The sequence below is a fragment of the Fukomys damarensis genome, unplaced genomic scaffold (genome assembly GCF_012274545.1).
Source record: "Fukomys damarensis isolate Sample0158 unplaced genomic scaffold, DMR_v1.0_HiC HiC_scaffold_15, whole genome shotgun sequence".
In the NCBI taxonomy this organism is placed as follows: domain Eukaryota; kingdom Metazoa; phylum Chordata; class Mammalia; order Rodentia; family Bathyergidae; genus Fukomys; species Fukomys damarensis.
The window spans coordinates 3,768,246-3,790,345 of NW_022900927.1; the positions used below are offsets into that span (position 1 = coordinate 3,768,246).

At 38.5% G+C, this 22,100-nt stretch overlaps 1 protein-coding gene across 1 annotated transcript in view; it reads right to left on the reverse strand.

Moving 5' to 3' along the window:
- The window catches only part of Dip2b (disco interacting protein 2 homolog B), a 140,722-nt gene that overhangs the window by 65,548 nt on the left and 53,074 nt on the right, over positions 1–22,100 (reverse strand). Inside the window, exons 5-11 of the mRNA XM_033763889.1 lie at positions 17,872–18,084; positions 13,233–13,379; positions 12,313–12,432; positions 7,839–8,036; positions 4,469–4,560; positions 2,486–2,596; positions 498–621 (exon numbers count right to left, since the gene is read on the reverse strand). Of these exons, the coding sequence (XP_033619780.1) occupies positions 498–621; positions 2,486–2,596; positions 4,469–4,560; positions 7,839–8,036; positions 12,313–12,432; positions 13,233–13,379; positions 17,872–18,084 (1,005 nt within the window). The remainder of the gene's footprint in view (positions 1–497; positions 622–2,485; positions 2,597–4,468; positions 4,561–7,838; positions 8,037–12,312; positions 12,433–13,232; positions 13,380–17,871; positions 18,085–22,100) is intronic.

Genomic DNA, 22,100 nt, shown 5'->3' on the forward strand with positions numbered 1-22,100 from the left:
CAGAGTCTGCCTAGCAAGTGCGAGGTCCTGAGTTTGATCCCCGGTGGTGGTGGGGCTTTAAAGAAATTACCATAATCCCACATGCTAATGCCAGGCCTTGACATGATCTCAACAACTGAGAGGTCCCTTTGGCAGTGGACATCTGCTGAGGCCAGTGGCCTATCCTGTCTGTACATGTAGCACGTAGCTTTAATGTACAAAGTAGCAGTTCTTTCCAACCATCAGCATAAAGGTTACAGTTGTGGGCTATAGAATGAGACAGATTTGGGTTCAAACTGCTGCTCTGCCTATTTATTACCTTAGACGTTGGTCAAGTTACTTAACCTCTCTGTCTCTCAAGTTTCCTCACCTGTAAAATGGGGATAATAATGGTATCTACTCCTCGATTGTGAGAATTAAAAATATCAAGTATTTAACTGTTATCAAATTAAAGTGCTAATTAAGGCACTAAATTTTAACTTTTAATCGATAATTTCCATATAAATATTAATAATCACCTTTAAACTGTACAATTTCTCCATTCTGGGTTTTTGGCAGTCCCTTTAGACAAACTTCACTGGTAAGAGCTAAGGCAATACCACAGCTTCCTAGTAAGAAGCCAATCTGTTGACCTCCGGCATCCTGTGGAGAAAAGATAATAAGCATTGTAGGGGAGAAAATATGAGCACACCCAGGCCACAAATCCAGCACTTCCTAATCTCTGGCACTGTTGTGACAACATTCATGGAGCCCCACTGATAGCTGGCAAATCAAAATGCAGTGACAATATGTTCTTCCAAATAATTTCTACAATACAGTAACTTCCTAAGTATAAACCACATATTTTATTAACCTATCAGTGCTAATTTTGAATCCCACTGGTAAATGTGACCATTTCATCCAAGGATCAGCAATGACTTTTTAAGACTAGTTTTAGGCAAATGAAATAAATTCTGACATGGTTATATTATCTTCCCCAACCCTACCCCCATATCCAAGAGAAAGCAATTCAGATCAAAATAAATAATGCAAACGCATGTCACATGTCCAAACTTACAGTGGAAGTCAGTGGACAGTTATACTAATTCATTCCTTTCATTAGAGAACGTTTTGGAGGTAGATTTAAGCTTTAAAATAATGGCAGAGAGGAAAAAAAAACCTAACAACAAAGGATAAAATCTAAAGTATTTCCATTAAAATGGCACCTTAAAGGTATCCTTATGAAACCACACAAACACTGCCAACCTAAAATTCTAAGAACCCTATGATTTCCTGACCAACTGAATACTACATCCTATCAACTAGAACTTCAGGAATGTTATCAATGTGTTTTAAAAATTCCTCTCAAAAAGTATTTTCTTATAAATCTGCTGTCTTCACCATTTCATCACTAACATAAATTCTCAGTAATAAACTGAGAAAATTAGGATAAACAGTTTGTATAGAAATTTTTCCCAAACCCTTTATTCAATAGCACTGATGTGCTATTAAAGTAGAATCTTGTAATTCCAGAGTGGGGACACACCATCCCTGAATCGTTCTCTCATTTAACAGAAAACCTAGTCTTATGATATGGGTTAAAGAAAATTTCTTTATAAAGACCGCTGAAATAAGAGTGGCACTCTTTTATGAACATAAATTATTGACAAATATGCCTCCATGATTTTTTATTATTTATTTATTTATTTTGGTTTTTTGGGACAGGGTCTCATTACGTAGTTGAGACTGAACTGAAACTCACTATGCAGCCCACGTTGGTCTAAAACTCAGAGTGATCCTCCTGCCTCAGCCTCCCCAGTGCTGGGATTACAGGCGTGCGCCACCACACCTGGTTCCATGATTTTTTAAGTGATATACAATACACTAGATACAAAAAATATATTAAGATACAAAACATTCTATCTTAGAAATGTTATTTGTACGACACATAAATTTTAAATAATTTTTCTACAAATTTTGTGGTTTTATTTTTTTCACTTTTTAAAAAAAGTTGTTTTGGTACTGGGGATCAAACTCAGGACCTTGCGCTACCCCCGCCTTTTTTTTAAATTTTGTGATTTTAAAAAGTGAAGCTGTGGGCAGGGATTTAGCTCAGTGGTTCAACTGCTTGCCTTGCAAGTGCAAAGTTCTGAGTTTGGTCCTGGTACCAAAAAAAAAAAAGTGAAACTTGGTATTTCAGAAAATGGTCAGACTGTTTTAATGTCATGGCTGCATCAAATCAATCAACACAAATCACATGGCTTACACGTCACATTGGGCTATACTGCTCTTCAATTTAGCAATGCTGCCAGGCGTGGTGGCACACGACTACAGTCCCAGTACTCGGGAGCATGAGGCAGGAGGATTGCTGTGAATTCAAGGCCAGTCTAGACCACAAAGTGAGTTCAAGGTCACCCTGAACTACATAGTGAGAGACCCTGTCTCAAAAAACCAAACAAACAACAACAAAAAAAACCCAAAGCAAAACATAACAGTGCTTCCCCCCACCCCCATTTAGCAGTGTTACCTTTCTGGTAAGTGGTACCTCTATAGGCACTGGAATCACTTCTGCGAGGAGACATCCATAGAAAGCTACCATAAACATGACTGGATCATTGTTGGGGTAAACCAGGGCTACCTAAAATCCACAGAGACATTCAATAATAGAGAAATACTAACTTTCAACGCCGTTCTTAACATAAGCACAATAAATCAAACTAATTAATAGGAATTTGCACTAATGAAAATTAACTCAGGACCTTATGCTTGTGAGGCAGGTGCAATGTCACTGTGCTAAATCCCCGGCCCTTTAATGCAAATTAAATTACCAATGAACACAAAAACTGAAAGTATCTCCAGCATTTCCTTGATTATATATTTTGAGAAATACATCATTACCATTATTCTAAGAATTTGTCCTTTAATTCTACTGGAGATGTAACAGTAAACAACTCGCCTTAAATGTTACTTAAGAAACCTAGAGCAAAACTTTAGTGCACTGCTAAAAGCAACAAAATAAACATACTGGATTTCTCTAGATAGAACAGCATATTAAAGAACAAGTTTTACATTTCAGAGGCAGCCTACAAATGTTGACTGATCCAGTTAACATCTCAGGGCCAACATAAGGCCTCTTGTTCTTTAATTCATTGCATTAATCCATAACCACACAACAAAGCAAGTGTTCTACCATGTGGGTATTTGGTAAAAAATGCAAATAATACATAGAGAAAGTCAATTATAGATATGAACTTAATTCAGGGGGGCCTAAGGGTGGGAATGGGATAAAATAAGATTAATAAAAAAATAAAGTTAATTCATTAACAAAAGATAAATAGTGAAGCCAGGCATGGGGGTACACACCTGTAATCCCAATATTCCAGAGGCTGATGCAAGAGGATTACAGTGAGTTCTGGGCCACATAGAAAGTTCAAGGTGAATCCAAATTACACAGTGAGACCTTGTCTCATAAAATTAAACTAAAATAAATACATACATAAATAAATTTATAAAAGGGATATAGTTCAGTGCAAAGGCTCTGGGTTCAATGTTGAATACCCATTACCATTTAAAAAAAAAAAAAAAGCTAGCTGTGGTGGCATATTCTGGTAATCCCAACAGTCAGGAGGCTGATGCAAGAGGAACACCGTGAATTGGGAGTTACATGAGCTACATTGTGAATTCAAGGCCAGTCTGAACTATGTAGCGAGACCCCATTAGCAAATAAACAAAAGACAGGGCCGGGGATTTAGCTGTGGTTCCGGCGCCTGCCCTGCAAAAGTGTTATGAGGCATTCTGTAAAGAAAAAAAAAATGAGTGCAAAGTTTTACTGCCTTTATTTTCTAAATACTGAAGTATTTATTTCCAGAAAGATTTAGAGTTCTCTTTTATTAGTCCTCAGGAGTTTAAAAATGAGCAGCTTCAGAAAAGGGAGTGTGAACTACCCTTAGTCTCTGACTAGAAAAATCATCTTGTGGTACTTGGCTAACTTGGGTTGGAACTAAGCAATTTAAATTTTCTTATTTTTTTGTGGTAATGGAAACTGAACCGAGGGGCACTCTGCCACTGAGCTACATTCTAGCCATTTTAGTTTTTCTTTAATTTTGAGACAGGTTCTCACTAAGTTTCCAAGGCTGGACTTAAACTTATTATCCTCTAGCCTTAGCCTCTCAGCTGGTATCATAGGTGTGCACCACTGTATCCAGACATCATTTTTATCTAACTCAGGTAAAATTTCCTGTTGTACATTATTAAAGCCCCAGAATGTTCATATTAGAAAACAACAAATACTATCTTTCTAAAACCAAAACAGAGCTGGGTATGGTGGTACACACCTGTAATCCCAGGAGCCAGGAGGCTAAGGTAGGAGAATCAAACCAAGTTTGAGGCCAGCCTAGGGTATATAGTGAGTCAAGGACAGCTTGAACTACATAGAAAGACCCTGTCTCAAAGCCCTGCTCCCCCAAAATTCAATTAAAATAAAACAAACAAACAAACAAAAAACAATTACCCTGTCTCCTGGTTTTAACACAGGTTCATTTTTGGTCCCCAGTTTATTAAGCAGTGTGTAGGCCAACTTTAAACTTCTGCTCCACAACTTTCCTGGATAAAGAAAAAAAAGTCATATTAAAAAAAATACAGGCTAATAGCTCAGCCTGAACAACATAGTGGTCCCAGCTAATACATCAGATAGGGTTTCTTTGCTCCCTTATGTTCTTTGGGTACCGTTATAGCAGTTATAGTGTTTATAGGTCTGGAGGTGAAGAACTGCAGATAACTGGTGCTGGATAGAGGAGCCTTATTTTTTTCTATGGCAGCTTGCTATTTTTGTAACATGGTGATTGGTTTGAAAAAATCAAAGTACAGTAGTAACTGATCTCCCCTTCTTCGTGGATGTGCAAGCAAGGATTAAATATTGATGTTAGCGTCCTTGAACATACCCAAATGAGTGATGTCTGCCTACAACTTCTTTCTGGAAGGATGCAATTTTGGTTGTGGTCTGAAGCTTTGAAGCACTACTACTTGGTGTCTCTCTCTTCAGTGGAGCTCTTACCTCTCAAACATGACAGATTTGATAAAATACTAGTTAGGTTGAGTACTGCTTACCTTCACTCAATCATCTTTGTATGAATCCTTTTTTTTTCTTCTTCTTCTTCTGTTGTTTTGTGTTTACCCCAGGTTTTTTAAAAATAGTTTTTAGCTGATGTTCATGAAGAGAAATTAAACTGTGCCGTTAATGAAAGGAAACCCTATCTAAGAAAGTACATTTCTTTACAGAGCTGTGTCATATCATCCTTGGGGCCCTCTGCTGGAAAAAGTAGAATCAAGTCTGAAATAAGGCCTTTTTAATTGTATCCTCTAGTATTATAGATGTAGGACAGTACTGTATCATACCTCTGTGAATGTAAAATATCTTGTACCTGCTTTATGATACGTAGTAGTGACCGTGCTTTATCAGAGCTGTTTTTAATGATGTTACTCTAGAATGTTCTCTTTCCAGATGATGATTAAGATGCTAATAAAAAAAATGGTGCCAGGTACCACAACAGTAACAGAACTTTGCCGTTTTCCGGGTATTATTCTTTTCTTTGTTTTTTTGTTTTCATTTTTTATGGAGTGTGCCAGATGTTTATAATTTTGTTCAGATGACTGCAGAACCTGGAAAAGCTGTTGCTGCTATTGATGCATAACATACTGCTATTATTGGTCTTTTTATATAAATATAAATATATATATAATTTGAGTTTTTGGAAACTTTAACTGTGCTATCAACTTTGGAAAAAGTTATCCCAGTTTACTGTGTTGAGTTGGCATTGTACAGAAATTAACAGCCATATAGGTCTAGGAATGTTAATTTTTTTTTTCCATTTGTACAGGGGTAATGCACTGTATTAAATATGTAAGGTCTTAACTACGTGGGTTTGATTACAGAAACTAATAAAGTATTCTCTAAATAATGAAAAAAAATACAGGCTGACTTAGCAGCACAGCGTTCAGTTCACCAACAAGTTGAATAAGACAATGGGTACTTCCAGATGATGCCTTTGCCAGCACCAGCCCTCTCCCAATGCAGAGCCAGCCCACTTCCCACAGAAACTCCATATTCATTTCATTTTAAGAGCCAGTCCTGCCTGGAAACAAAAATAAATTACCCTTTTTTTCTGATTTCCTGTGAATATCCTTAGGAATAATGTTATGAGTTGATCACATTTAAAGAAAGAAAAACAACTTCTTCCCCCACAGGACTAAAAAAACAGAGGACTAGTTCTGCTCTAAGCATTGCCTAAAGAACTCAACAGATGCTATGAGATAGTTTAGGTAACTAGAAAGCAAAAAGAATGAGTCAAAACATTTCAACATTCTGTACCATTCTCACTGTAATTCACTAAATGAAATGGAAATTGACTGTTTGAGACATATGGATATACTCATAGATGTCAAACATTCAAAATCTGGCTAGCTACATGATTTGGGGGTTATATGGACAAAATTAATACTTCTGAGGTGAATACTAAACTCTTTTGGTCAAAAGAAAAAAGAAAAATCAATCCTTTCTTTCCCTCTTCTTACCACTCAACCAGCTCCTCTTAGAAATACTTATTTTAGATTATGAGGGAAGTGAAAAAGAAATCATTCATTCTATCTATCTATCTATCTATCTATCTATCTATCTATCTATCTATCTATCTGGGGTCTCACTATGTAGTTGAGACTGCCCTGGAACTCACTAGGTAGCCCAGGCTGGTCTCGAACTCACAGTGATCTTCCTGCCTCAGCCTTCTGAGTGCTGGTGTACCGGGGATTGAACTCGGGTCCTTGCACTTGCAAGGCAGGCCACTGAACCGCTGAGCTAAATCCCTGGCCCCAAATCACACTATTTTAAATAGCTGCTACTTTTACATACAAATTACTTAACAAGTACATTCAAGGTTTAGAGTAGGTCAACCTATACAGTTTTTTTTTTTTTTTTGGTACTGGGGATCAAACTCAGGACCCTGTGCTTGCAAGGCAGGCGACAGAACCACTGAGCTAAATCCCCAGCCCCAAACTGTACAATTTTTTAAATAAAAACTTATTTTTCCTCAAAAACAATTTTTAGTCCAGTGCTATAGGCAAAGATATAGCAAAGAGTAAAAGGACTCTACTTGAATAAACTAATAGTACAATATCTCAAGGTCAGCATAGTGGTGTACATCTATAGTCCCAGCACATGGGAGGCTGAGGCAGGAGGATAGCCAAGAGTTCAAGACCCAGTCTCAAAAAACAAATAACAAACAAGCAAACAAAAATCTCATAAACCAGGAGTGATTCCATTTTTCTTGAAAAGATTTCAAAAAGAAAAAACCTTAAGGGCTGGGAATGCAGCTTAGTTGCAGAGTGCTTCTCTAGCATGTTACTGGGTACACTGGATTTGATACTCAATAACCTCAAAAATAAAATAAAAAAATCAGACAGAAATTTAAATGGAAAAGTTACTGATTCTTTGTTCATTAGTAAATGTGTGCCTATTATGAGCAAAATGGAGGACAGTTTAAAAAAGTAATTAGTTTCTATTTTTAGATAAAACGACTATTTTCTCCATAACCACTAATAATGACTAAACTTTAAAATAAATCCTCTTCCAACAGTAAAGCATCATTAGATCTACAGTCTCTTTCTCTTTTTTTGTAGTCTTTAAATATTAGTGGCTTGCAAGTGTCACATTTGCAAGTAAAAATACTTGACAGAAGCTTTACTGAGAACTTAGGATCCTATTATGTAACTGGAAAGATCCTCTGAAACATAACGACCAACAAGTGCTAGGTATCGAGGCAAAGATACTATCCATGACACTCAGAGGAACTGTCAGGAAACAGAAGAATGCGACTCGGGGTACTCACCATATGTGAGCGTGTAAACAGGCTTCCCTGTCACATCTAGTGCAGTCAGACAGGGGCACTTGGCTTGAGTGGAGCCCCAGCGCTGCAGGGCAGATTCTAGAGCAGGTGGCCAGTTACAGATGACACCCAGGGGCTCTCCTTTCACAGGTGTCATCTGTCGCCCCTCCGGCTTGGGCTGGTTGGGGTCTGGCTGAGGTACTATACCAAAAAGAAATGAGATGAAATAATACCAAGTACCAACAAACAATTCTAACTGCAAATACATCTTCCTTTTCTCTTCATATTTATCTGATATAACAAAATAATCTATACATTGGGCCTTAATTCAATTTTCCACGCAATAGTGAAATCATATTCAACATGTTTTATGCAGTAAACAAATCCTGACCCCACACAGAAAAACACAAAAGTATAAATTTCTTTTCAACAATTTCACTCTTTCCCTGATGCTTTACAGTTTATGCCCAGTGTTACAGAGCCAGGCTGCATTGCACAGGGTTAAGTTAAAATGAAAAAGCATTAAACTATAGTCAGAAAACCAAATTTTACCTTCACTTCTTATTAGTATAACCCTAAGCAGAGTAATCTGTCTGAGCTTTGCTTTCATCTGTAAAATGGGCCCCGTAACAGTAACAGTACTGTGTCATTATTAGACTCAAGTAGATAAGGGGCAACACCAAACATTCCAGGTCTCTACATCTGCACAAATTTTGCACAATGATCCCTTTGACTCTTGGTGAACTCTCACTCATCCTCAGCACTGGCTCCAAAAGCACATTCCTTGGGAACCATCTCCACCCACTATTAAAGCACTAAGCGCCACTCCTGACACCAGAGACTGAGGGCTTCCTGAGGGAAGAAATGGTCTTCTTCCCCTTACTGCCTCCAGGGCCTAAAACATAGAAGTTGCTCAACAACATTAAGTTGATTCCAACTGAATTAAAAAAAAACCCAAAAAACAAAGAACAAACAGAAGCTGGATTGTTAACATGGTTATTCCAAGAAGGAGGTCTGAAGGTGAAGGAGGTCTGGAGGTGGCTAATGTTTCACATACTCTGACACAAATCAAACTATAGTTCTCTTAATTTTTCTACAATGAGCATTACTCAAATGATTTTTAAAATTCTGTATTTTTATAAATGCAAAGATAATTTCTACATGGAACAAATAGTCAAGTATTTACTAAGGGCTAATTGTATACAAAGAACATGACAAACATCATTGAGGAAATAAATGCTGCAGATACCATACATTAAACAAACATTTATGCATCTAACATGTACTTGGCCCAAGCCTCCACCATACACTAGGATAGACACACTCAGAGCAAAGGCTAGGACAATGTGAACAGTGTGCGAAGACACACTGGGGAGAGGAGGGACTCCACATTCACTTGGAAGAGGTAAAGCCTAAGCTGTCTTAACGGACAGACAGGGAATTTGCCAGGTAAAAGGGACATAAACGAAGTGACCCCTCCAAAAAGTGGGTGGGGGAGAAAAGACAGAAGCAGCAAGTATTAGATAGGCAAAATAAACAGGAAATAAACAGTGCTTTTAAGGCTAAATGAATGACAGATTAAGGAATCTTAAAGTGCCTCGATCCATTCTTCCACTGATACCAAGCTTAAGAAATAGCTTCACTTCCCTAGATAAAGTCTCTGCTACCCTTCTATTTCATACAGTAGCAGGTTCTAAATTGAATCATTTACAGTTTTAAAAAGGCACGATGATTCTCAATAACTCTAGTGTTATGAACAGACTACATATGTGTGGTGTGGCTTTCTGGATACAAGTGTCTGCATTACTGCCACCCTGCATTAGGGCTCAACACAAGCTCTGGGTAAAACCTCTGAAACTTCTAAGATACATTGCTATTTTTCTCTTCCAAAGGTAGCAACTAATCAAACAAGCAAGGGCTGCCTATTTATAATTACTAGAATGATGTTAGGTGTATTCTACCGATGTGAATTGTTCAAGTATGATTCCTATTAAACCTCCACCTTCATTTGCTAGAAAGACTAGAAAGGCTGTTCCCAGTGTGGGTACCTTAGACATCAGTACATCCATAGTTCAGTGGGTTTAGTGACACCAAAGAGACACAATCTCATCCTAACCTCACGTTTTAAAAACACAATAAAATAAAATAAACCAGGAGGATCACCGCGAGTTAGAGACCAGCCTGGGCTACACAGTGAATTCCTGGCCAGCCTGAACTACACAGTGAGATACTGTCTCAAAAAACCCAAAAGGTATCAGGTTGTCTTTTTTGCTTTCTGCCACATGAATTAAGCTAAGAACTAGTCTACCAATGTGCATTTATGCCTAAATCCATCAACTCTCTAATGTGATCAAAGCTACTATTAAGTCAGGTGTGGTGATGTGCACCTCTAATCTCAAGAGTCTGGAGGCTGAGGGGCAGGAGGGTTGCAAATTTGAACCCAGCCTAGACAATCTAGCAACTTTAGTGAGAACCTATCTCAAAATAAAAAATGAAAAGAAAAGAGATGGGGCTATAGCTCGGTGCAAAGGCATTAATTCAATGGGAAAAAAAAAGTCTGAGTGTGGTGGCTATAATTTTAACACTGTAGGAGGCTGAAGCAGGAGGTTGTCAGCCTGGGCAACCTAGTGACTCAGTGAGACCCTGTCTAAAAACAAAACACATTTCAAGAGCTGAGGATGTAGTTCACTCCCTGAGTTCAATCTCTAGGATGGGTATGAGATTGTGAGGTGCTGCTATTGTTGACTCAGGACATGAAAATGAACTACAAAGACACCAAGGCTGGGTTCTGTCAACAGGAGTTCCACTTTTTCTTGACAAAAGCTTTTATTAAGTAGAGTTATTCATTACCTAGCTAGGAGTAATCAAATGGTCATTTCATTTTATTTATACTGATACTTATTCCCCTCCTATTTTCCCCTATTTATCTTAGAAATCATGACTCCATCTGTAAATATTTTTTAAATTATTAAATATAGCTCTAGTATTTACTTCTTTTGAGGAGCCTTCTCTAACCACACAGATGGAACTAATTTCTTCTCACTTCTAAAGTGCCTATATGTGCTAAAAAACTCATTGGCTACACTGTTTCTACATGTATATATTTTAGCACTGGTATATAAATCACAAACATGAAAGAAGTGATTTCCTAATAAATCTGTGAACCTTTCTCATCATCTCTACCACACTATCTTGCAGAAGGCAGACAGATATATATGTGTGATTGGCTGATTTAATGAATTGACTGTGTTATATGAAAAAAAGACTGGACAAACTTTTTGGGTTGTAAACACTGACTGAAGGCCAGAATTGTAGGGCCCGGGGTTGGGCTCAGTGGTTCCACTGCCTGCCTTGCAAGCACAAGGGCCTGAGTTCAACCCTGGTACCACAAACAAAACAAAAAACATAACACAGAATTGTAAAAGGAGAGAAACTACTATACCTTTATGCTTCCCCTGGGGATAAACAGCAGTAATTGATACTCTAAATAGGTCTTAACCTGGCCTTTCCTGGAAATATCTCTGACCCCCACCCTTACTGAAAATCCTCCTACCCTTGCTAAGCGACTTGCTCCCCCGTTTGACCCCCATTTAATCAATATTACCTGGGTGACTGTACTTGTAATCTTATTGGTTGGTCATGGTTTTGCCCCATCCCACGCCCACCTTGTAATTTTCCAGAGTCTTACATTTTTTTTGTTTGTTTGTTTTTGTTTTTTGAGACAGGGTCTCACTATGTAGTTGAGACTGACCTGGAACTCACTATGTAGCCCAGGCTGGTCTCGAACTCACAGTGATCCACCTGCCTCAGCCTCCCTCGTGCTGGGAATACAGGAGGGCACCACCACACCTGGCTGGGTCTTATAGTTTTGTCCCACTTTGTAACTGCCTCACCACATGGCTTTGCTGTATAAAACATCTTGGAGAAGCGGGGTGAACGGGCAACTCATTTTCTGGTCCTGCTTGAGTCTCTTAGACAGAAACTCTTTTTCCCTCAATAAATTTTTCCTACTCTTAAAAAAAAAAAACCAAAAAAACTTTTTGGGTTGAATTTGATATCCACATCCTAGAGAAATACCAAGTGTAAATAACTTAAAATTAGACCCCTGTGATAGTCCTGAATTCAAGAGCATATTAACAAAGATAATTTTTGCCGCCTGCCTCGGAAACACGAGGAGTGTGATCCCCAAACCAAAAAAAAAAAAAAATAATAGTAATAACAACAACAACAACAATAATAATAATAATAATAATAATAATGCTCAATAGTTATCTCAACTCTTTGCCCTTCTTCCCTTCCTTCCTTTCTTACCTTTCATCTGAGATCTAAAACATAAATGATTCTAGGGCAAAAACAACAGAGAAATGCAAACTCTTTGAACCAAGAATCTTGTTCATCCTTGAACCCATGTAACTGACACGTATTAAGTAACTGCTTCAGAAATATTTGCTTAACTAATATAGGTTTTTACTACTACCTTCCACAATTTCTTCAGAGTCATCTACAAAAAATTCCTTTAATGGAGGCCTTTTGGGTCGTTTCAGAGTATTGAGAAGCTGCTGGATTTTTGTGGATACTCTGCTATTAACAGGAACACCTACAAGGGAAAACAATGGTAACAATTAAAATTCATGACTTGAAGGTATTTTAGTGTCTCAACTTCCTCATGAGCTTTTATTTCTAATGCCCTTTGGCCTTTGACTATATAGTATCACTCTACTTCAACTGGGCCAAACAGGTATAAATGCGTAAATGACAAGTTTTACAACAAAGAACAAATATAGTGTGGGCCAGGGATTTAGCTCAGCAGTTCGGTGGCCTGCCTCACAAGCGAAGAGACCCGAGTTCAATCCCCAGTACCACACACACACACACAAAAAAATACACACAAAAAAACAAATATAGTGTTATCATTTTTTGTTGTTTTGTTTGTTTTTTTGGTATTGGGGATCAAAGTTGGGTCCTTGCGCTTACAGGGCAGACAGTGGAACCACTGAGCTAAACCCCGGCCCTATAGTGTTACTATTAATATGCTGCTCAAAGATTTCACTTAAGGTCCCTCTTCTTGGTTCTGCCACCTGCCTTGCAAGCACAAGGTCCCAAGTTCAACCTCCGGCACACCCCCATTCCTCTTCTCCTACAGCATTCTTTTCTCTTTCCACACTTGGTTTTCAGTTCAAAGTACCTCTTGGAAGCCCTGACTAAGTGTGACAAGTGTGGAGAGGAGCACTCTGGATGACCTGCTGCAAAGAAGCCAAGGCTGTATGGTTCTGCAATGGCTGAGCCAGTCTGTCAATAGCTACTGTTTACAATTTGAATTTCTCAGTTTAATTTATACTTACTATTTAGCTACTACTACTAAAAAAACAAAAAAAAACAACAAAAAAAAAACCCTACCATCAGCTGTATCCATAAGGCTGGACCTGTTGGATCCTTTGTGCATGCCTTTAACTATTCCAGAGGGGGGCAGGTCAATATTTGCTGGGCGTATGGAAGACGATGAAGAGGTAGTTGTAGTGACATCAGGGGGAGCAGAGAAATTCTCTAAGAGGGGAGAAAACAAAACTGAGAATCATATGCCATTATCAGCAAAAATAAGAAACCTCCCTTTTTGTTTCTTTACAAACTACATAAATAGGTCATTAGCTGTTGTTGAATAAGCTTTGAAATTAAATTCTACTAGCAATTTATAATGAGAAAACAAGAAATGAAGCCAGGATATATGAAGTTTCTAAAATTATTATTTTCAAGATTTGGGTAGCTTTAGATCAAATCACACAGTCAATGCTTCTCAAAAACATTATTTTCCATCGAGGAAGGCAAGCAGAAATCAACGTCATAAAGATAATCAAAATAAAAAAGTTGCATCTCAGGGCCGAGGATTTAGCCCAATGGTTCTGCCGCCTACCTTGCAAGGGCAAGGGCCTGAGTTCGATCCCCAGTACCAAAAAAAAAAAAAAAAAAAAAAAAAAAAAGTTGCATCTGAAGTCAGTAAAAGTTGACTTCAAGGTGAAACTAACTAGGATCTTAATTGGCTACTAATATTCTAGTCTCTTGAACATTTCTTCAGGATTACATTTTATTTGAATGTTTCTTTTCCCGTTGAAGACCAAAACAGTGTCTTGGGGGTGGATCAGATCAATCGAGTTTTTAGGCAAAGTATAACCACGTAAAATCCACTTCTAACTTGAGTCTACTTAACGGAGTCTACTTAACGGACAATAACTTTTCTGGCTTTAAGTAAAAAAAGACTTTTTTTAAAAAATGATATTATTTTATTTTATATTATCATCATATCTTTTTTTTTAGTATTGGGGATCGAACTTGGGACCTTGCTCTTGCAAGGCAGGTGACAGAATCACTGAGCTAAATCCACAGCCCCAAAAAAGACTCAACACAGAGTGAATGCTGTAAGTTAGAAGAGATAAATTCAAAAGAAATGTGTTACAAAAAACTTAGATGAATAGGCAGAAGGATTCTGAATTTGAGGGCAATCTAGATAATTTAAGTCTGTCTCAAAAAAAACACAAAAACAAAACATCTGGAGAAATAAGAATAATTAGAGGAAATAAAATATATGCCATAAAAATAATGAAGTCATTAAAAACTATCAAAAAGGAAAAAAGCATAATATAAATCAGTTTGAGGGCTGGAAGGGGTGATGCACACCTGTAATCCCAACATTCAGGAGGTTGAGGCAGGGGTGTTGCAGCAGGTTTGGGGCCAGCCTGGGCTACAAAGCTATAGTGAGTTCAAGGCCAGCCTGAAGTACATAGTGAGACCCTATCTCAAGAAACTTAAAAAAAAAGGGCCAGGGATTTGGCTCAGTGGTTCCACTGCCTGCCTCCCAACTGTAAGGGCCCGAGTTTGATCCCCAGTACCAGAAAAAAACAAAACAAAACTTTTAATTTTAATTAAAAATACCCACTTGAGTCAGGCATGGTGGTGCACACCTGTAATCCCAGCACACAGAAGGCTGAGGCAGGAGGATCACTGTGAGTTCAAGACCAGCCTGGGCTACATAGTGAGTTCCAGGTCAGTCTTAACTACATAGTGAGACCCTTTCTCAAAAAAACCACCCCCCAAAACCCCAATAAATAAATAAATAAAAATACCAATTTGAAGTAGGGATTTTATGCCTACAAAGATCTGTAATTACTGGCTTAATATTTTAAAAAGTGTGAAATGAAAAAAAAAAAAAAAGTGTGAAATATACTAGCATAGGTACATAGGTAGACTGACAGAATTTTTTAAAAATTTGGTGTTTTTGAGACAAGGCCTCACTGTGTAATTCAGGCTTGCCTCAAATTCATTGGAGATCAGCCGGCCTTGGCCTCCCAAGTGCTAGGATTGTAAGGCATGTGCCACCATGCCTCGTGAGCATAAGTATATTGCAGTATAACTTTCTGTAGGATAGAATGCGAACGAAAGAATTAAAAGTGCAAATTTTGGGGCCAGGGATTTAGCTCAGTGGTGCCCTACTTGCCTCACAAGCACAAGGTCTGGAGTCTGAACCCTGGTGCACACATACACATGAATAGGAGAGGAGAGGAGAGGAGAGGAGAGGCGAGGCGAGGCGAGGCGAGGCGAGGCGAGGCGAGGCGAGGCGAGGCGAGGCGAGAAGAAGTGCACATTTGTGACTAGGTGTGGTGGCATATCCCTGAAATTTTAGCTACTTGGGAGACAGAGGCAAAAGGATTACAAGTTCAAGATCAGTCTAGGCAAGAATTTAAAACAACAACAGCAGCAGCAGCAGCAGCAGCACAAAAATAACAAAACAAACCAAACAAGCAGGGAATGTATCTTAGCACTCCCTGAGTTCAATTCCCAGCACACATGCATGTACAAACACACCCACACACACATTTTAAGTCAACTTACAGTTTACAATAATATATCCTAACAAAATTAGCATATAAATACACAAAGCTATATGTTCAAGCATGTTTATTCTAGCAGTCTGCATAATGGTAAAAAGTTGGATACTTCTTTTGTTGTTGTTGTTGTTTTTGGTACCGGGGTTCGAACTCCGGTCCTTGGGCTTGCAAGGCAGGCGGTGGAACCGCTGAGCTAAATCCCTGGCCCTTGTTTGTTTTTTGTGAGACAATGTCTCATTACATAGTTCAGGCTGGCCGTGGACTCACTGTGTAGCACAGGCTGGCCTCAAACTCATGGCAATCCTCCTTCCTCAGCCTCCCAAGGGTGGATATTATAGGTGTGCACCACCATAACTGGACCGGATACTCTTCAGATATCCAAAATAGGGAATGGCTAAATAAATCAAGGCAAGTCATACAATGGTATATTAAAAAAGATGTACAGGCCAGGGATTTAGCTCAGTGGTGCTGTGGCTGCCTGGCAAGCACAAGGTTCTGAGTTCAATCCCCAGAACTCCCTCAAAATGTGTATGATACAATAGAATAATTATAATCATAAAAAAGTTTGTGATATAATGCTAAGAAAAGATATTAATGGAAATTATGTTCAGGACAATTTCATTTCTATAAATTGAAAACCAAAGCCATACATATTCATACATAAATAAAGTCTAGAATACACACCAAAATCCTAATACTACAGTGTTATTCATAGGAAATGAGATTATAGATTATTTTTCTTTTATTGTGTTTCTGAATTTTCCTTATCAGAAAAATGAATTACTTCTCTAGAGCAAACATCCAAAAGTCAATAATATTGCATAAGATGGTTCATGTAATTTAAACCAATAACTTTTCACAAAGTCACGAAAGCAAGAGAAAAATAAGAGATCAGATGAAAGAAATCTTAACAAAAGTGCAAATAATATTATGTGGATATTAAGATAATACTTTTTGCAAGTGAAATTGTTCTCTTTTAAGACAGATGGAAATAAAAGCTAAAAAAAAAAAAGAAAGAAAAAGAAAAAAAGAAATAAAAGCTCATCAACCATGGCATTGTCGCCTACCCTCCATGAAAGAAGAGGTGGTGAACGTGTATTTTTACATAGCTGCTCTAGCAGGCTCAATGAACTACAGGGCAGAGTCAAGAGCAAAGGGACAACCATCCACAGCTGGAACATGGCTTTTAGTATGGACAATCATAGTAGCTATTTTATTTTAAAATTATAATCCTGAATTGAAACAGTTTTAACTTTTTACTTTTAGAAATCAGTTAATAAATAAAAGGTCACTGAGAAGAAAACTAAGAGCAAAATGTGACAAGAAAAAAGGAAAGATACCATAGATATATGATGTCAATGTGTATTAATTACTTAGTGCAATTTGTACTATCAATCAAGCAAAAACAAAGATTTGTATCTTTTTCTGCAGATGTCACAGCTCTTTAAAGAACAAATAAAAACATAAAGCAGAGCCAAGCAAAAGCTACACTCCATACAGCAGCACAGCAGCAGGTAGCAGTTCACAGAGTACCAACATCCACAGCCTGCACATTCCAGATGTAGCAATATCATAGCACTACGGCCGGGGATCTAGTTCAGTGGTGCCACTGCCTACCTCGCAAGCACAAGGACTCGAGTTCAATCCCCAGTACCAAAAAAAAAAAAAAAAATGGAGATCATAAGCAGCAAGGACAATAAATCCAGTCTTTATGCCGAAGACAAAAGGGCTCACTGATACTGGCTGGAATAGAATTTGTTCAGGTTCAATGTTTTTTGCTGGATAGACCATACATAATAATCCTGAGAAATGTAAGATGTTACATATTTTAATACTTTTTAATATAAGGAATATTCTTTAACAGGGCTAAGTCCATGTTAAGACTGGAGTTATATCCTGCAGCTCGAGTATTGCTTATGGAAAGAGATATGGCTTCAGTTGGGCAACATTAAGGCACCAATAATGCAAATGATACCTATCATTTCTGCAACAAATGTATTGCTGGTGTTTCCTTCTTTGCTTCATTAACTGTTAAGTTCTTTACGATTATATTTTCTTAGGCCACACTAAAAAATCTAACACAAATCATATACTGTTCCCTGGGTACTGGATGCCAGGTAGAACATAATTTGGACTTCTTGAGTAGATCCAGCTCCTACCTATTCGAGTATTGGCAAATACATCAGCTAGAGACCCACTGGTTCCTTTGACCTCTCCATGGGACAGCGTAGAAGATGCGGAGGAAGAGGTGGACGATCCCTGAATTGAACGGTTGATCCAGGACTCAGCGTTCTGTAAGCTCTGTTGCAAGGCAGCAGAGAGCGCAGCTTGGCGTCTCAGAGAGCCCTCATCTTCAGAGGCCGAAGACGTGTCTGTGTGGAATTAGAAAAAAAGAAGTTCTCGAACCTGCCTACAACAATGACTTTTCAGTTCTTGTTCATCGATTACACATTCGATGTTGACACCAGCAAAACATTCGCATTCTTAGGAATCTCAAAGTAAAAGATCTACTGTACTGGGTAAAGCTTGCAAAAAAGAAAACAGCCTAACTCTGGAGCTAATTTTAAGCTGCTTTTTATTAAAAATAAAACCCTGATGAACCTTTTAACATTACTATTTTTTTGTTCTGAACTTAATTAGTATCCAAATTCTGGTTTAACTACTTATGTTCAAGTAATACAAAGTGCTTGTGTATCTTCCCTCATCTCTGAAACAGAGCACCTCATGAGAGGTTGCCACAAGTGATTTTTACAAGTACTTTTTAGGCTCTACTTAAAAGGAAATGATCTTGATCTTGTTAAAAACTTGTGTGCCAAGCAGTAAGCAAGGTGATGGGGACTGAAGGGGGGTAACCACCAGCCCTTAGAATAGAGAGATCCATGGCTTTAGTGGAAGAGCTAGATGGTCATGCAACATGGGTACATTTTATAAACAGGACAGGAGAGGGCACAGCATCATTTCTTCATTCTCAGTCAGAAAAGAATTGTGAAAAACGCACTGTGCATACAGCCTGGCTGTGACTTCAGGAAAACAAGGCTTAAATGAGAAAAGCACAGGGGAGGAGGTTACAGCCAAATATAGGGAAGCAAAAGCTGAGGGAAACATAAGTCAATAATTATTCTTAGGCTCTAAACTTATAAGGCATAAAAGTTATTTAAAAAAAAAAGAAGGCAGGGCCAGGGATGTAGCTCCGTGGCACCATGCCAGCAAGCACAAGGTCCTGAGTTCTATCCCTGGTTCCACCAAAAAAAGGGGACTTGGTCTGAGGCAGGACAAACCCTTCTATATGATTTGGGGAGATTTGTTTTATAATCTGCGAATTGAATGAATTTATTCAAATTTTTAAGGTTAAAAATTTTGTGCAGCTAGGTGTATACAAGCTCAGTGGTACAGTAAGGCCCTAGGTTCAACCCTCACTCCCCCAGCACTGAAACAGAGAGAGAAAGAAGGGGTTGAATTGAGATTAACTAATCTTGCAGAACATTTTCCTTTAATTCAGGTAAAACCATAAACCCATTACCTGCTTTGGTTCAAAGAATTAAAGAGATAACTAACTGGGCTGGAAAACTGCAAGCACCGCAAAAAAATAACCTAAACCACAAGTCAAATTCTTCAGGCTCAGAACAAGAAAATTAAAATAATTACTGTATACTTGCTTCTTGCTCTGTATTACCATCAATTTATTACCTCATACGCAATTAGCTCTGAGGCCCAGGTCTGACTGTTTTAGCCTTTTTAAAAAATGTCCTACATAACCACAGTATGTGCTAGGAACTATGTCAGAGCTCAGTGATTCTGATGTATGAATGCATGCCTGTGAGGTATTAAGTGTCCTAAAAAGGCTTACAGGGGCTGGGGATTTAGCTCAGTGGTTCTGCTGCCTGCAGAAGCACAGGGACCCAAGTTCAATCCCCGGTACCAAAAAAACAAAAGAAAACACTGAGAACTTCGTGGTCTGGGTCAAGGAAGTCACAACATTTTGGGCTGTGGATTTGGCTCAGTGGTTCCGCCCACCTGCCTTGCAAGTGCAAGGGCCTGAGTTCAATCTCCACTACCAAAAAAAAAGGCTTGACCTATAAAAAGGCTTCTAGCCTAGAGGAGACAAGCCCACAGACTAGAATATGCAAAGAAATGCTCAGAAATGGCGTGAGCAAGAGTTTTACAGGAGAACCACTCAGTCAGAAATTTTAAATATTTCTACATAAATGAGCAAAAATTTTGAGGAGATATAGGGCAAAAAATGATGCTAGAGATAAATAATGACCAGGTCTCAAAAGGGTGGAGTTCTTTGAAAGAGAGATAGAATGTATAACTACACTGGATCTGCCAGCTGCCACTTTGTATAGCAGTTTATTTTAATTTGTGTTAGTCTAAAATAAAAAAGTAACACCCCTGAAATTATTTTGAGACAGGGTCTTGCTATGAAGTTCACTATGAACTCACTATGTAGTCCAGGCTAGCTTCAAACTCATGGTGATCCTCCTGCTACATCTGTCTGAGTGCTGAGAGTACAGGTATGTGCCACTTTTAAAGTTAGTAAAAACAGTATTTTTATGATCAGGTTTATGGAAAATTGGTTTCATTGTGTTCTCCTGCTGAATCAATTAACTGGAGGCGTTATTCCAATTCAGTTACCTAATCTGCTTGCCAACCCTCCTCAGAGTGTTTAATGACTACAGACACAGAGAGTGGGATGTGACCTTTCATCTGCACTGTGGAGCTCACCACTTGACTAGCTGTGCGTGTGGGGGTAAATTACCCATCTGCAAAGGCCGTCTGCTTGTTCCTCCATTTGGCAAGCATGACTAAGCTCTATGTTAGTTGGTAGGGATAAAACACACAGCAGGATGACACAGTACCAACTCTCATGCATTGGAGTCTCACAAAAGTTCAGGGCAGGTGCCCAAGGAACTGAGGCCTAAACCAAGGCCTGCAGGGTAAGGAAGATTTTGTTCTGAGGGACACAGGAACAAGGAGAAAGCCAGTGTCAGTAGAGAGGAACAATATGTGAGAAAGCTGGGCATAGTGAGACATCTTAAAGAAGCTGAGACAAGTCAAAGCACAAAACTGAAAGTGATGAAAGATACAACCAGACAGGCAGGCAGTCTGGATTGCTCAGGGCCTCATAAGACATGCTTCTTAGGAAGTTTGTTTTGTAATAACTACAGTGGGAGACCATGAACAAAGGCCATGTTCGGAAAGCACCATAGCAATACCAGCACAGAGCAGCAGCTGGTCCGTATATGTCAGTATCCTTCTCATTCAAGGATAATGGGGGGTGGGGGTTTCTACTTAATTTGCAACAACATCTGAAAATTTCCCTAGGAATAAGTTAAATACAGTAGCTAGTTTCTTCTTATAAACAGGAAGGTAAAGAGGATAGAAACTGAAGGCTGATGGAAGATAAACATACTTACTATGCTAATTATGCAAACTGAGAAATGGAGATAGGTGTAAGAATAACTCCCCTTACATAAGCTCACAAACACAAAACTGGCTGGGCAAGGCTGAAAGCGGATACACAAAATGTAAGTAAGCATTGCATCTTTTTAAAAATCAAAATGAGCTCTCTTAAAAATATTATTTGGGGCCGGGGATTTGGCTCAGTGGTATCCATGCTTGCCTTGCAAGTGCAAGGTCCCCATTTGATCCCCAGTACCAAAGGAAAAAAAAATTGAATTGCTTTTCTTTTTTGTAAAGTAATCACCTAGGAAACTACTATGAATTGGTAGGCATTTCGGCAAGATAAAATTAATATTAATAGAAATAAAGTTATCACTTTTCTACTGAATCTGCTCTGGTTGACTGTTACCCACTGTAACTAAAGTTTCTGCCTAAGCTCCTTTAAACATTTTAAAAAAATTGTTTCATTTTCCTGAATCCAGGGCCTCATGCACATTAGGCAAGCACTCTACTACTAAGCTGTCACCAACCCCGTTTTCTATTCTGGGACTGTGTCTTGCTCAGTTGCCTGAGCCAGTTTCCAACTTGCAATCCTACCTCCGTCTTCTAAGCAGCTTTGATTACAAGTGTGGACCACTGAGCCTGGCTCTTGTATATGAAGAATTATGTTTACACAATAGAAAGCAATTTTGAAAACACAATTTGCCCTCTGGTGCATAAAACTGATGTGACTTTAACATAGCATTATATAATTCTGGTCACCAGGAACCTATTATCTATGACCAATTAGGAAACATATAAACAACAAGCTTATTAAACCATCTTCCCCCAGAAAGAATGGTCAGCATCATAAAATCAAGTAATAAATTCTGGCTAAGCTATGGGGAAAAAGAAACGTTTCTTTCCTGTTGGGGATGTAAACTAGTACAATCACTATGGAATTCAGTGTGGAAATTCCTCAAGAAAACTAAAAGTAAAAAACAAA